Source organism: Sturnira hondurensis, unplaced genomic scaffold (genome assembly GCF_014824575.4).
Source record: "Sturnira hondurensis isolate 20B ecotype Veracruz unplaced genomic scaffold, ASM1482457v3 Scaffold0021795, whole genome shotgun sequence".
NCBI lineage: Eukaryota > Metazoa > Chordata > Mammalia > Chiroptera > Phyllostomidae > Sturnira > Sturnira hondurensis.
This window is the reverse complement of record NW_028094426.1, coordinates 7,687,536-7,703,084: the sequence shown is the minus strand read 5'-3', so window position 1 is coordinate 7,703,084 and position 15,549 is coordinate 7,687,536. Positions and strand designations below refer to the sequence as shown.

General features: G+C 45.1%; 1 protein-coding gene across 1 annotated transcript; it reads left to right on the top strand.

The window, feature by feature from the left end:
- Positions 1 to 2,709: 2,709 nt before the first annotated feature.
- LOC118978402 (uncharacterized) lies at positions 2,710 to 4,764 on the top strand. Its single transcript, XM_037033861.1, has 3 exons — positions 2,710 to 2,787; positions 2,924 to 3,218; positions 3,495 to 4,764. Exons 1-3 carry the CDS (start codon positions 2,710 to 2,712, stop codon positions 3,818 to 3,820), a joined length of 699 nt encoding a protein of 232 aa, XP_036889756.1. The 3' UTR covers positions 3,821 to 4,764.
- Positions 4,765 to 15,549: the final 10,785 nt, after the last annotated feature.

Below are 15,549 nucleotides of genomic sequence, written 5' to 3'. Positions count from 1 at the left end.
ATAAAAGAAAATGGTTAAAGAATGGATATAAATAGATTCTGATAGGCGAGGGAGAGCAGGGCCAACACGCGGCTCCGGAGCTGACCAAAAGAGGCAAGGATGATCGTATTTCACACTGAGACCTTCACTGGGTCTGGACTCAGGCTAGACGCCTGTGGCCCTTGTCACAGCAGACCCCAGAGGTAACATGGGGAGGCCCAGGGTGGTTTTGTTCAGGCCAGGCCACCACTCAGATCACACCTGAGCAGCCCTGAGACACCTACTTGTGTCTGTGTGTGTGTATGTGTGTGTGTGTGGGTGTGTGTTTATGAGGACCTGATGAGAACACTGTCGGGTCACTCTTGCTCAGGTCAAGCCTGGCGGGGTGGGTGTGGAGTGTGGATGGGGCCCTCTGCACGAGGTTGCTCCTGAGCCCTGGAGGTGAATCTAACTTTCTTGGTGGTGGACTGTGCAAACACAGGGCAGGGCTTCATGATGGAGCTGAAATACCTGTGGGAGGAAGTACCAGCGTATAGGGTCGGGGAGGACTAGATGCCTCCCAACTGGTTACCAGCCACTGTCATTACAGACTTCAACACTGGATATACAAAATGAGGGGATGGAGGCTGCTGTCAGGGGCAGCCATCAACCTGGAGAACCAGGTCCCTCCACCAAACACCATATGCCTTGGATGTCGAAGGCTTGAAGGCATCGTGGAAGGAAAATGAAGTTTTGGCCAAAGGAGGAGCATGCTACTGGCCCCCCTGATTCGATAAGAGAACTAGAGACACAACAGACCCAGTCCAAAGGTTTGAGTTGGGGCAAGGTCCTTGAGTGAAGGAGAAGGAGTGGGTGGGAAGCTAAACAGAAAGAGTAGGTGCCAGACACACAACGAGACGCTGAGCCAATGTGAGGGGACAAGGAAACCTCAGCCTAGGAAGGCTGCTGGAATGTCTGAGGCTTTGTGTCCTGGAGGGACAATATCACTAGGAGCCACTAGAAATGTTGAGGTTGGGTTAGGAGTTTGAGCAGCCATTGGGGTATAAGCATGCAAGTAATTAACTCTCCTCTGGCAACCACAGTGTCTGAATCCAATGAGATGCCAGAGAGTGGAGGACTCAGCCTCGTCAGCTCTGGTGAGGGTCACGGTGACCCACCCAGCCAGGGCTCAGGCGAAACCTCCACAGTGGTATGCGGTCACCCCCTCAGGACCCAGAAGCCTCCAAGAACGATGACGTGCGCAAGAACCCAAAGTCATGATGGTGCAGTCCCAAGAAGAAACCCTCTGTAGAGGAGGAAAGGCAGGCCTCTTTACCTCCTGAGGCCACAGGAGCAGTAAGGGACAAGTGGAAGTCCAGGGAGAAAGGTAAGAGTGGGGGCGAGGTCCTTGTGAAATATGGAAGGAGTTGATGGACAGCCAGCTTCCTAGGAAGAACATGTGCCAGACCCACAGTAGGAACCCCAGGAGGTGGGCAGTGGAAAGGACAGACCTCAGCCTAAGAAAGCTGCTGGAATGTCTGAGGCTTCCAGTCCTTTAGGGGCAATATCAATAGGAGCCACTAGGAATGTTCTGGGTGTGTTATAAGTTCGAGGAGCCATTGGGATATGAGCATGCAAGCCATAACCTCCCGTTTTGCAACCACAGAGCCTAGACACAATGAGCCGCCAGAGAAGGAAGAAACCAGCATGCTGGTGAGAGCCAGGGTGAACCATCCACCCGGGGCTCATGGGAGACCTCCACGGTGGTGTGCGGTCAGTCTCCTGGGGATCCAGGTGTCTCCAGTAACCCGGACGTGCTCGAGACCTGCAAGTCCCGGAGGCAGCACCTCAGAAAGGAGCCCTCTGTGGCAGAGGGGAGCAGGCCACTTTCCCTCCTGAGGCCAAAGGAGGAGAGAGGGACAAGTGGGAGTCTGGGACGAAAGGTGTGAGTTGGGGCAAGGTTCCTGCGGAATGTGGAAGGAGTAGCTGCATGGCCAGCTTACTGGGAAGAAAAGGTGCCACATGGTCAGCAGGAGCCCCTGGCGGTGAGCAGTGGCAAGGACAGAACTCAGCCTATGAAAGCTGCCAGGATGTCTGAGGCTTTGTGTCCTTTAGGGAAAATACCACAAGAAGTCACTAGGAAGGTTCTGGGTGTGTTAGAAGTTGGAGGAGCCATTTGACCATAAGCATGCAAGAGATAACCTCTCCACTCACAACCACAGTGCCTGGACACCATGAGACAGAAGGAAAGGCCCAACCCAGCCCCGTGAGCCCTCGTGAGGACCTGGGTAAACCATCCAGCCAGGCCTCCCGGGAGAGCTCAGTGGTGGTGTGAAGTCAGACTCCTGGGGATCCAGGAGCCTCTAGTAACAGTGACGTGCCCGAAACCTGCAAGTCGCTGGGGTGGCGTTGCAAGAAGGAGTCCTCTGTGGCTGAGGGAGAGCAGGACATTTCCCGTCCTGAGGTCACAGGAGGAGTGATGGAAACGAGGGAGTCGGGGTGAAAGGTGAGTGGTGGAGCGAGGTCCTTGTGGGATATGGGAGGAGGGGCTGAGGGGCCACCTTACTGGGAACAACACGTCCCAGACCCACAGCAGGAGCCCCAGGAGGTGGGCAGTGGCGAGAACAGACCTCAGCCTAAGAAAGCTGCTGAAATGTCTGAGGGTTCTGGTCCTTTACGGGCAATATCACAAGAACTCACTAGGAAGGTTCTGGGTGTCTTAGAAATCAGAGGAGCCATGTGGCCATAAGCATGCAAGCAATAACCTCTCTGTTCACCACACAGAGCCTGGACAGCAAGTCACCAGAGAAGGTGCCCGGAGCCCTGGAGGTAAATCTAACTTTCCTGGTGGAGGTCTGTGCAAACACAGGGCTGGGCCTGAGCTGAAGCGGAAAGTCCTGTGGGCAGAAGCAGCAGTGACTAGGGCTGAAGCCTCTCAACCAGCTACTGGTCACTGTCATTGCAGTGCTTAACCCCATTCGTGGAGAAACAACAGGTGGTCGATGAGGACCCACAGCCCATCGCCACCAGGGAGGGAAAGGAGCTCCACACCACTGAGACCCAGAGCAACCCCGAAATCACTGTCACCACCCAGGAATCTGGGGATCCAGGGCCCTTTCATGGACAGAAAAGAACATCTCGCCTGAAGCTGCCCAGGCTCCACAGAAAGAAGATGATTTCCAAAGCCAACATGGAGCAGGTTGCCCACATTAAACAAACAGGGCCAGATGACCTAGACCCCCAAATGGCGGAGTCCAAGGGTGAGAAGTTGGGGCAGGTGGGTGGGAGTGGCAGTGAAGGTGCAGGAAAGCTTGTGGGGAGAGCTCAGTGCCAGACACACAGGGAGCACCCTCAGTGGCTGGACAGGAGCAGAGTCAGGTCTCAGACCACCCATCCACTGAACTGTCCGTGGGGGAGGACATGCTGGGGTGGGTCCTGGGCTGTGGCTTCCCTGGAAGGCTCAGACTATGTCTGTCAGTGGGAGGCACGTGGAAATGCAGGCACGGGAGTGATCTTTTCTCCTCTCACAACTTCAGAACAAAGCTGGGAGGACCAACTGATCGACAAACAACCAGGGCCTGTCTCCACCCGCGATGAGATTGGCCACACTGCTGAGGACCCCAGCAGGCCTCAAGCGATGCCAGCCAACCAGGAGTCTAGGACACAAGGTCTAGAGAAAGGACAGAGAAATACACCTACCCTGACGATACCCCACCTCAATGCAATCCTACCAGTTTTTGTCTGTGACCTGGAGGAAGATGGTGCCCATTTTAAACAAACTAGACCAAGTGGCCTGAAGCCTAAGGAAGCGGACACCAGGATGAGAAGGTGGGAGGGGTGGACTGGAGGCGAATTGTGGTGAGGCGTCCGTGTCAGACACACTGAACACCAAAAAAGGCTCCAAAAGGACCTGCCTCAAAAGTGCCATCTACTGGACTCTCCACGGAAAGGGCAACTTAGAGTGGGATGTTAGTTGTAGCGTTTCTGGAAGGCTCTGGCTGTGTTCTGTGTTTGCGGGACTGTTGGAAGTGTAGGCATGTGAGTGATATCTTCTCCTCTCACAACCCCAGCGCCTGGCCAGCCGGAACAGCCCATCAATGAAGATCTCGGCCCCATTACTAGCTGTGAGGGGCAAGGTGGCCAAGCCACTGGGGACAAAAACAAAGCACAGGTCACTGTCGGCAGTGAAGTGCCTGGGGAATCATGTCCCTTACCTGCTCGGGAAATGACGCCACCCCGGAAGCCTCCTAGGTGCCACAGGAAGATGGGAATTCCTGTGGCCGAAATGGAGCAGGGTGCCAGCCTTCACAGAAAGGACAAAGGGCTACAGGCAAAGGATTCGGGGCCAAAGGGTTAGAAATTGGGGGATATCATGGCGGGATTGGGAAGGATTCGTCTTGATCTTATCAGGATGACTTGGTGTCAGCTGCGCGGGAAGAACCCTCAGAGGCCGCCCAGAGGCAGAGACCGTCCTCATACCGCCCATGTGTTCGCCCATCAGGAGCGCGTCCTGGGTTGCGTCTGGAGCTGAGGCTTCTCTGGAAAGCTCTGGCTCTCTTCTGTCTTTTTGAGAACCACCAGACACGCAGGCACGTGTTTTACCGCCTTCCATTTCACAACTTTAGGAGGACCCCGGGAGGCTGAGCCAGCTCCTCCTTCCGCACCTGTATCCAGTGCGTCTCAGCGGCATGCTGGGGCAGATCACGAGGCCATTCCAGTCCTGGGGAGGTGCCCGCCTTCAGTTGCAGCGACGCCTCCAGCAGCTGCCCCCGCGGTGGTCCCGGAGTCAGGTCCTGCCCGAATCCTGCCCTTGTTCCTGCCAGGGAGGAAGAGCCGCCTCTGGAAAATACACCAGAGTCGGTTCTAGAGCTGATTTTTACTCAACCGGCTCTCCCACTCCCACCAGAAATTAGTTTATCTCCCCTCTGTGACCTTGTTCATTAATCGTCATGTTTTCCTTTTCCACCGGGCAGGCTTCCTTTGAGGTATTAAATAAAAGTTATTATTAATATTATAAATTGTGCCATTTGTGAGCAGGACATACCTTCACAATGCTGTGCAAGCATCCCCGCTATCTATTTGCTGGTGTTCCGTGGCCCCAAAGAAAACCCTGCACCCAAAGTGCTCCGCCCACTCCTCCCGTCCCTGGCAACTCCCGATCAGCTGTGTCATCCGTTACCTTTTCTGGGCGATTCCTACAGATGCAGTGTTACAACAGGTACCTTGTTGTCTTGCTCACATAATTCTGTTATCTAAAGGAATATTCCAGATGGATTAGGGATCAGAGGTAAAAAAAAAAAGCTCTTCTGGTTATGTGTGCATAATGTTGAGGTAGAAAGTTCTTTGCTAACTGTGCGTGCAGGGCCAGAAGCCAGCGATAACTGTACACATGGTGTGGCCTCCTTCTGAGTCTTCTCTGCAGAAGCACCCTCCTCTCCACAGCCTCCAGCGTTGGAACGTCTCAGGGTTCACTCCTTGGTCCTCTTCTCCATCATCCTTCACTCCCTGATAATCTCAAGCATCCATATGGCTTTAAGTACCACCTGTGTGCTGATGATTTACAGCTCTATAACTCCTGTCCAGAATTCCTCCCAGATTTTAGAGTTCCATACCAACTGCCTACTCAGTTAGTCCCCTTGGAACTCTGATACCTTAAACTCAGAGTATCCAAAAACTAGACTCTGGTTTGTTTGTTTGTTTTTAATATTTTATTTATTTATTTATCTTTAGAGGGGAAGGAGAGAGGGAGAGAAACATCAATGTATGGTTGCCTTTTGTGCATCCCCTGCTGGGAGTTGACCCGCAGGGAACCGGCCTGCAACCCAGGCATGTGCCCTGACTGGGAATTGAACCGCCATCCTCTGGTTCGCAGGCCTGTGCTCAATCCACTGAGCTACACCAGCCAGGTAGACTATGGTTTTAATAAAACCTGTTTTAAAGAGCAAAAAACACTTGAAGTAATCCTTGATTCTCTCCATCCCCTTCAGTATAATTCAGTCCATCAGGAACTTCTGTTGGCTCTACCTTCAAAATATTTCCCCGAATCCAACCCTGGCTGGTGTAGCTCAGTGGATTGAGCACAGGCCTGTGAAGCCAAAGGGTAGCTGGTTCAATTCCCAGTTAGAGCACATACCAGGGTTGCAGGCCAGGTCCCCAGTCGGGGACACATGAGAGGCAACCACACATTGATGTTTCTCTCCCACTCTTTCTCCTTCCCTTCCCCTCTCTCTAAAACTAAATAAATAAAATATTTAAAAAATATATGTGTTTCCCGAATCCAACGACCTATCACTCTCCATTGCTACCTCTCTGTAGCACCCTTGTCCCAGATTACCACAACTGTTTCCTACACGGCCTCCTTGTTTCTGGGTTTATCCTGCCCTCCCTCATAGTCTATTCTCGACACAGCACCTGGAAATGATCCTGTCATTCTTCTGCTCAAAACTCTGCAGGGGCTTCTCATCTCAAAGGAAAAGCCCGAAGCTTTAAAATAACCTGAAAGTCCTCTGTGATGCGGCCTCCCACCAGCCCTCTCTTTGGCTGCAGTGCCCACCGTCCCCTCCTGCATTCGAGCGCGGCAGCAGCAGCAGCTTCTCTGTTCCTGGAGCCCTCGAGGCACTCTCACCCTGGAATCTTTGTCAGACAACCCCTTCTTCAAAAATGCACTGTGCATCCGCATATATCCACTTGCCTAACTCTCTCACCTCTTTCAAGTCTGGATTAAATGTTTCCATTGCCGTCAGGCCTGGCCTGACCACTTTATATAATATTGTGACCTTCCCTGTCCCCAGACACACCCCAGATCCTTCCCACCCTGCTCTCCTTTTTTTTATTGCACTTATCGAGTTTGAACATTATATAAATTCACTTACTTGGCCTATTATTTAAGTCACAGGTAACAAACACAAGGCCTGTGGGCCAAATCCAGCCCTCCACCGTGTTTTATCTGGCCTAGCATCTTGTTTCTACCCAGCGACAGCACCAAGCTATCTCTTAACTGTTAAGGGGCAGTTATATTTATACAGTCCTAAAATTACATCCAGTCCTTTGAAGGCAACATGGAGGCTGATATGGCCCCTGGTGAAATAGAATTCGACACCCCTGATCTAAGCTATGCCTCTTTTCACTAGACCATAAATCCCAAGATTATAGGGAAGTTTTTTTTTTTACTAACAGTATAGCCCTAAAGAGAATCCTGCCTAAAAGTTGTGACTCAACCATATCCAGAATCCTCATTTTAGATCATATTCTTGGTACCCAGGGCCCCCAAATCCCTGTCTGGTTGGCTTTTGGAGGCTTTTTCTAAGGATTCATTCACCTGAATCGGATGTACCAGCAGCATGAGCAATGGCTGGGCCCCAGTGGCGGCCAAAGGGAGGCTGTTGCAGAGTATATGAATGCAGCCTGAATGTGCCCGCTGGAGTGTCCACCAATGCGCAGGAGGCCACCCCCAGTGCAGGAGGGAGCCCAGGGCAGAAGGAAAAAACAGGGCGTTCAGAAGGCTCCAGGGTAGGAGCCAGCCCTTCTGAGACTACCATAATCCAGCATGGATCTCCAAGAATTCCAAGAATTCTAAATTAAAACCTGTCCTTCCAGGTATGTATGAAGGTATATATTTGTCACAGAGAAGAAAACACATTGTACTTAACAACCTGTTAGCTGCATTTATAACTTTTAAAATTAGGCAGATAGTATGTATTATGGTTTGAATTATCTTCTCTCAAAATTCATATTGAATTCTTAACCCTAAGTAATCTCAGAATATGAATCTCAGAATATGAGATCTTATTTGTAAATAAGATCACTACGGATGTAATTTGTTAAAACAAAGTCAACTGGAGTAGGATAAGCCCCTAATTATGACTGTTGTCCTTTTAAAAAGGGAAAATTGAAACACAGACCTGCAGACAGGGAAAAATAACTGTGTGAGCACAAAGGTAGAGATTGGGCCGATGCACCCACAAGCCAAGGAATGCCAGAGATGGGCACCGAACTGCCCAAAGCTAGGAGGGAGCCATGGAGCAGATCGTCCCTCACAGCCCACAGAAGAAACCACCAATGGCAACATTTTGATCTTGAACTTCTAGTCTCTAGAACTGTGAGACAAAAGAATTTCTGTTATGTAAGTCTTTCAGTTTGTGGTTCTTAGTCATGGCAGCCCTAGCTAACTAATACATTGGATTTTCATTTGTTTTCTTGTTCCAACCCATAAATATCTGTCACAGAGTTGATGCTTAATAAGTATTTGTGAATTAATTCCTAAACAAGTAATTCAATAACACATCAGTGAACAATAACAAGATCCCTAATCTTAAGTCTCATTCATACAATGCTTTTATACTTGTGTTTTATTTATGCTCTGTGAGAAGTCTAATGAAGTGGGAGAGGGAGGGGTTATTATTTATTTAAAGAGTAATAACATTTAAATGCTTCATAGCAGCATAACTTTTCTATATGTGTGTATATATTTATGTGTATATATGTGTGTGTATATATATATATGTATGTGTGTGCCTATATATAAAGAGAGAGAGTATTTTTAAGTGGATGTGAGGGACCTAAAACACTAGACAACTGGCCACCTCCATATACCCACACCTTGCATTTTTATCTTCAAAATCCCTAAGAAACTTCCACCTAAACACAACCTAAAAGAAACTGAGAATCCCAGATACAATAAACAGGTTTCAAGGTCAGGATTTGATCTCCAAAGTTAATGGATTATTGAGGAGGCACCACTAGTTATATAGTTTCTGGGCCAGAAGTGAAGACTCAACAGCATATGGGAGAAATTCTAGTACCTGAAGCAACGACTGAGCATCCTTCATGTTGTAACTCAGCTGTCACAGAATAAGATATGTTTCCTAGCACTGGATCCTGTGTGCTTTCAGTACATTTTAGTTAGACTGATTAAGCCTAACCAAAGCTCTTTCTTTGCAAAGAATGTTAAGGCCAATATAACAAGAACACTGAAGTTTCCGTGAGCCGAGGCACACACCATAGCCTTAAGGCACTGGGAAGCATGACCTGTGGTTTTACTAACCTTGGTAGTTTCTAATGGCCTGTACTGCACCAAATGACTAGTTAAAGGGATGTGCACCAAACCTTAGGCTTTACTGAGTACTGGGTACATGAGATTTAGTCCTTGGAACAAAATAGACTATAAGGAAAAGACAAGTCATTTTTATTGTCTTAAATAAGCTTTTAAAGAATTGGGTGATAAAATAACATTGGCTGCTTTCTTGAATGAAGTTCTCAGCCAGATCTCAAAGTACTAAGCTAGAAATTCAGAGCGTGGAATTCAAAATGCACTACAAACTCTAGTGAAACAATAGCTTAAAATTCTTAGCTCCAAACACAGGTGTGCCTGCCTACTGTATCAGCTTCCCCAAATTGTCTGTGTGTGTGTGTGCTGTTCTGAACTGCATTAGGGTGACAGTGCTGGCCAAGACCACATGAATTCACGTGTCACGTCCATGACTGAAGCCGCCTCAACAACAGGGTCTCAAGGAGGCTCTGGATGTAATAACTAAAGAAACTCTGACCACAAGAGTTCAGAGACTTAAATGCAGGTGCTATCACAGGAGAAAGATAGATTTTATTAATATTGAAATCAAAAGAAATGGAGACTCTTTTTATAAAAAAGACTATGCCCTCTTCCTGGGCTGAGATCAAAAAGTAACTGACTGAGATTATTAAATGCCCTTAAACTGAGATAGCAATTTAAAGGTCTATGCCCATCAGACTCTGGCTCTGAGTTTGTGATTTACCCCAGGATTCAAGAAGAAATTGGATTGGTTCAAAAAGGAGCTTATTCCCTAGTACCAGAACAAGGGTAGTAGAAGAAGGAAAATAAAGTAGATGTCAAACTGAATAGTCATGAGAAAGACACTTCCTTAAAGGAAATACTGAGGTCTTAAAACATAGACTGGGCAGACATGAAGGGGAAATGAGATACCAAGAACCGCAAAAGGCAACTACAAGATTTAAATACTGATACACTCAAGTCCAACTTCTCCTGGACAAGGTAATAGAAAAGGGCAATAAATTTCAGTCATTAATGGTTCACAAAAGAAGACTGTTACCTAAAGAAATCAGTCAGATAAAAAGAGGAAACCTCTTGACAAGCAAATGTAATGATATCCCAGAGAGACCTAAGATCAGAAATTTTAATAAAGATCCTTCTTGAAGCAGTAGCCGTTTTAAAAGCCGTTGGAAAACCATCCATTAAAAACTGGTAGAGTGATTAAGTGGTTAAAAAAATCAAGTCGGATTTAGGAAAAAAATCCAGGAAGATGGGTGTAAAGGACTCAAAGAATTACTGTGTGAGTTTCAAAGGAAAAGAATTATTGCCAAGGGGGTTCCCTGAAGAAACGTATCTAGAAAATTTATAGAACCGATACTGTAAGAGGAAATAAAGCAAAGAAAGTGCTTATTAAGGGGAAATCAGACAAGATGATTAGAGATTAAGACTTGATTTGGATCAGGTGTAAGTTTGATAGGGATATTATCTTTTCAGCGGAAGTATCCCACTCAAGAGAATCAAGACGGTGAAGACTGGTTTGAACAAGGAAGGTGTAACAAACATGAAACTCACTGACGTTTAGAATGTTACAGAAACAAATGTCTGGGCCAGGAAGAAAAGGAAAGGTCAAAAAGGTATGGGGGTCCAAGAAACAATTTTATTCCTATGTGAGCTAGAAAAGAGACCCCTGAAAAACCTGAATAAAAAGTAATAGACCCAGCTGAAACTCTCTGAAAAGAATGCAGAAATAATAAAAGGGCGAAAGTACCAAAGCTGTACACCACATCATCAGAAAAAAAGTCTTTATCTGAATGATATACTCTTTAAGATTTATGACATTTAAAAACTAAGAAAAGAAAATGTTTTAAAGATCAGACGGCAAGAAAATTAATCACCACTGGACTCCTATTGTTCACAAACAACTATAGCTTCAGGTAAGGAACCTACTGATAGTGACCCTCCAGCTGAAACACGTGTTGGGGGTGAAAATGACACCCTCGGACAGAGGAGCCACCTGGAAGAGTTCCCAGTGACTGAGGCTGGGACAGTTTGGGCAAGTCGTGTTAGATTACAACCTAAACTATAAAATAGTTACCTGTGAGTCCATATTGATGTAAACAATTGCACATAAGTAAATAAATGGGGGAAGAGACAAGTTTCCAATACAGAAGCATTCCAAATAATTTATGTCGACATTCGGCATCCAGAAGATGGAACGTAGCTACTCACTCTTTAGGTGTGGATTGCACACAGTGACTTCCTTCCAAGGTATGTCAAGGAACGTGGGGGAAGGGCACTTTACGGTGGAGAAACTTGACAAACGCTGTCCATCAAGTAACAAATGGAGGTCAGTATCCAAAGTAAAAAGTCTCATTGCTCGTATGTACCTTTAATAAGATTGGATGAAAATGGCACCTCACTTCTGAGGTCGTTCTTTCAAACACTCACAGCTCTAGTTTAAGCATGAGAAAAACATCACTGAAATCCTAAACTGACAAATGCTTGTCTAGGATGTCTCAAAACTGGCATACCCATCAAAAGCAAAGAATATCTGAAAGAAACTGTCACAGCCAAGAGAAGATCAGGAGACATGACTACAAAGTGGAATGTGTATCCTAGATGGGCCCCTGGAACAGGGAAATGAAGTGGGGTGAAAATTTTAAAACGTTGAATAAAGTATGGACTTCAGTGAAAAATAATATATCAATATTGGTTCATTCATTGTGGTGAACATACCATACCATACCATAATAAAGATGTTAATATGTGTGCAGAGTGACATTACAGAAATGGTGGAGTAAGGAACTCCAAAGGCCCAGTCATTCCTCCACAAAAACACAAACAAATTGGCCAAACCTGTCAGAACTTCATTGTAACTGGAAAAACTAATTAAATGTTACAGCAACAAAACACAAGTTAATAAACAGGTGAATTTTAATAACAGAGCTTGGTGACACTTCACTGGCCCGGCCCCAACCCCAGCTCCCCAGTTTGCTGGCACAGGTTCCTAATGTGGAGCCAGCAGACTAGGCTTTATCCTAAGAGAACTTTGGTGGTTTGTGTTGACCTGTCTGGTGTTCCCTGAAGGACACACTCAAAGCACTTGTCTTCATTTTACTTACCTCAGAACTCTCCCAGTGTTGAGGTGACTATTCAGGGAGCATTTGATAAAAACATTTAAGGCCAAATGGACTAGCCACTGCTGCTGGGGGCAAGGGCACAAGTTGAGCAAACAATAGATGGACTAAAAAACCTGGGAGGAAAGGTTAGGGAATGTGTTGCTTTGGAGAAGGCAGTCATGGAAAAGCTTTCCTACAAATGATGAGAACACACACATGCCCAGGGCAGGAGCCTGTGCAGAAAAGACCCTGGAAGGAAAAAGCCCTTATCTTAGACCTTCAGGCTCCATGCAAACAGCAAGTGAATGTTCAGGCAGAGTTGCAAGCTGAGTGTTAAAGGAATTCCCCTATGCACGCGCACACACACACACACACACACACACACACAGGCCATATACAAGACTGGAAGGTTGTTAGATGTTTCTTATTTGATCTTTTGGTTCCAAGAGTTTAAGAAAATTACTGTCAAATCACTTCTTGACCACCAAGCTAAGAGAACAGACTTAAGTCGCCGTACAATAAAGAACACAGACTTTTAACATCTAGTTCAGAAAGTTCACTAAACCACTACGATAATAAGAAGCAACAACAAAGTCCAATGGAGGGAAAGAAAATGGAATCTCAAAAAAGCTAAGAAATGTCTTTGAGCCCTGAGCTCAAATCCAGTTCCAGCTTAACTTCCAAGTCCACACACCTTCTACCACACCATTCTGCCACAGGTGAGGGACTCGGGCCAAGGTTCTACCAGATTACTTTCCCAGTGGACAGAACAGGGTGGAGAGTGGGGTGAAAGGTCAGGGAAAACTTTGGATCTTAAGGAAGAAAAGAAGAAATGGTAAGATTTTCACTTGAGATCCACCCATAGGAGGCAGTACCCAAAATATAATCAGATTTTTGATGTAGTCAAAATTAATACTTAGCATCTCTTACTTACAATTCTGTTTAAAAAATTTCTCTCTCTTTCTCAGGCTCAACCAATATTATCAGAAACTCCTCACCCCCGGCCACCTCCTTATTATCCTAACCTTTCACGTCTCTCAGGGACTACTACTAGGTAGTGGAATTTAAGAGGAAAGAAGTCCAGCTGCACTCTCAATAATGTCTTTTATGTAATATCACATTAAATATAACACTTCATAAGTACAAACAAATATCAAACTTTTACGAAATAGATTTAAATTTACCAGGAAGTTCCATACTGATAAGATAGAATATATTTTCTTAAATAAATGAAGAATCTGATACATCTTTACCATTTTACCAGATACCACTTTACTAATCTCTTACTGAGGTGATCAAACAACGAATATTTTTGAAAAGAAAACCTTACTTATCTGTTCAAATCAGATAGAACACAACCTACACACGCCGCATGAAAATTCCTGAGGTAAGGGAGGGACCGAAAGCAGCACTACACCCACCACCCATCCCCCATGAAGCTCCAGGGCTGCAGCCCTCCAGCCCCTGGCTTTCCCCAAGGAGACGACACCCATTGTGCAATCATCTTCAGACACACTGAAGTCAGGCCCAATATCCAGGGAAGTTCACAGATTGGAGTGTAACTCTTTTCCCTTCTATGAGGTGCTGCTCCCCTCAAGACAATTCTCCAACAGCTCCACCAAAAAAGCATTTATTACTCACTGCATAGAAGTGCTCAAACCTAATAGCTATGCTTTTTGTTTAGGGCTGTGCCTGCTGACATATTATAGGCCTGCTCTGCTCTCTGATGCATGTCTGCCCACTCATGCAGAAGCAGTTCACCCAGGCAAAAAAATCTGACTGAGCTATTTACATTTTCGATTATAAGCAGAAACCAGAAATATCAGTTGATATGTGAGAAAATAACAAGAGAATGGAAGAGGAGCTCCAGGTAAGTTCTCAGAGTAACTTCCCCCACTTAAAAATCTACTGCAAAAAAATGATAATAATAGTTACCATAGCTAGTATATATGGCATTCATGTTTCGGGCACTGTTCCAAATTATTTATGGACATTTGTTAATTTAATCCTTGTAACAATGGTAATTTTCTTGATTCCCTTGATGCAAAAACTAAAAAAAAAGAAAATGAGTATTTTGCCCAAGGCCCCAAACCTAGTTGGTAGCAGAGGATATGAGCCTAGAAAATCAAGTGCCAGAATCCATTCCCTTTAAATTATATTTATATTTCCTTTCAATTACATGGATGTACTTTTTGCATATTTTATGTGGCAGACACGACAGTTAGCATTTTACATACATTATTTTATCTTTATAATAAATCTCTTTGGTAGGTATATTAACCTTAATTTTTTTTAATCTAATTCATCTATCCGTGAGATTCTAGGAGATGTTGTCTAAGCCAGCTCTGGCTGCTTTAACAAAATGCCATAGACTGGGTGGTTTAAACAACAGATACTTGCTTCTCACAGTTCTGGAGACTGGGGAGTCCAAGATCAAAGTGCCAGTAGATCCAGCTCCCAGACTTGCAGACAGTCCCCTTTTCACTGCTTCCTCACATGGTGGAAAGAACACACTCCGATGCTTCTTCCTTTTCCTATAAAAGCTCTAATTCCATTCTGGGGGCACCATCTCCATGACCTCATCTAAACTGAACTGACTCCCAAAGGCCTACCTCCTAATACAACCACATTAAAACATATGAATTTGGGAGGAATACAAACATTCGGCCCATAAAAGAAATTCAAAAATAAAATAGAAATATGCTACCTTGGTACAAGATCAATATAAAAACAAAGTTTTTAAGATACGAATTTTTCAATAAAGTTTTTCTAGCTCTAATTGCTACATTTTTTTCACCGTCACAAAAATTACACACATCAATACCAGAATGCACACTGGCAAAATTAGACATCCCAGTTGTCTGTGTTACAAAGAACTGGGGGTGAATGTAAACATTATCTAGTTCAGATATATCACTTTTAAAGATTAAATAAGCAATGAGAGGGGAAGAGCCCACCTAAGACATCTTCAATATGTTATGTTGAACACATGGCATAGCCTCTTTAATCTTTACTGTCTTCCTCTGAAAATTGTACTAAGATTGCTGTGATGGTTAAACTTTTTAAATGCATGCAAATATGGCTAGTGAATGACATACGACTTTACTACTAGTATTATTATCATTATTGTCATTGGTAGCAGACAGAGGTCTCCTGATGCCCACCCAATTCAGTGTTCTTTTTACATTATCACTCTGACCCATTTTAAGAATATTTTTCTAAACAACAACCAAAAAACATTAGATAATATTCATACTATCAAAGAGTCTTTCAAAAGTGCTCCTTTATACAATCACATCAGTTGGAAAACTTTTACATGGGAAAAAATCGCATAAGAAAAAACATGGTTTATAGTTACATTTACTATGAGAAACTAAGTAATGTGCACGAAAGCATTTTGTAAACTGCTAAATGCTATATAAATAATATACAAGGTTGACCCAGAAA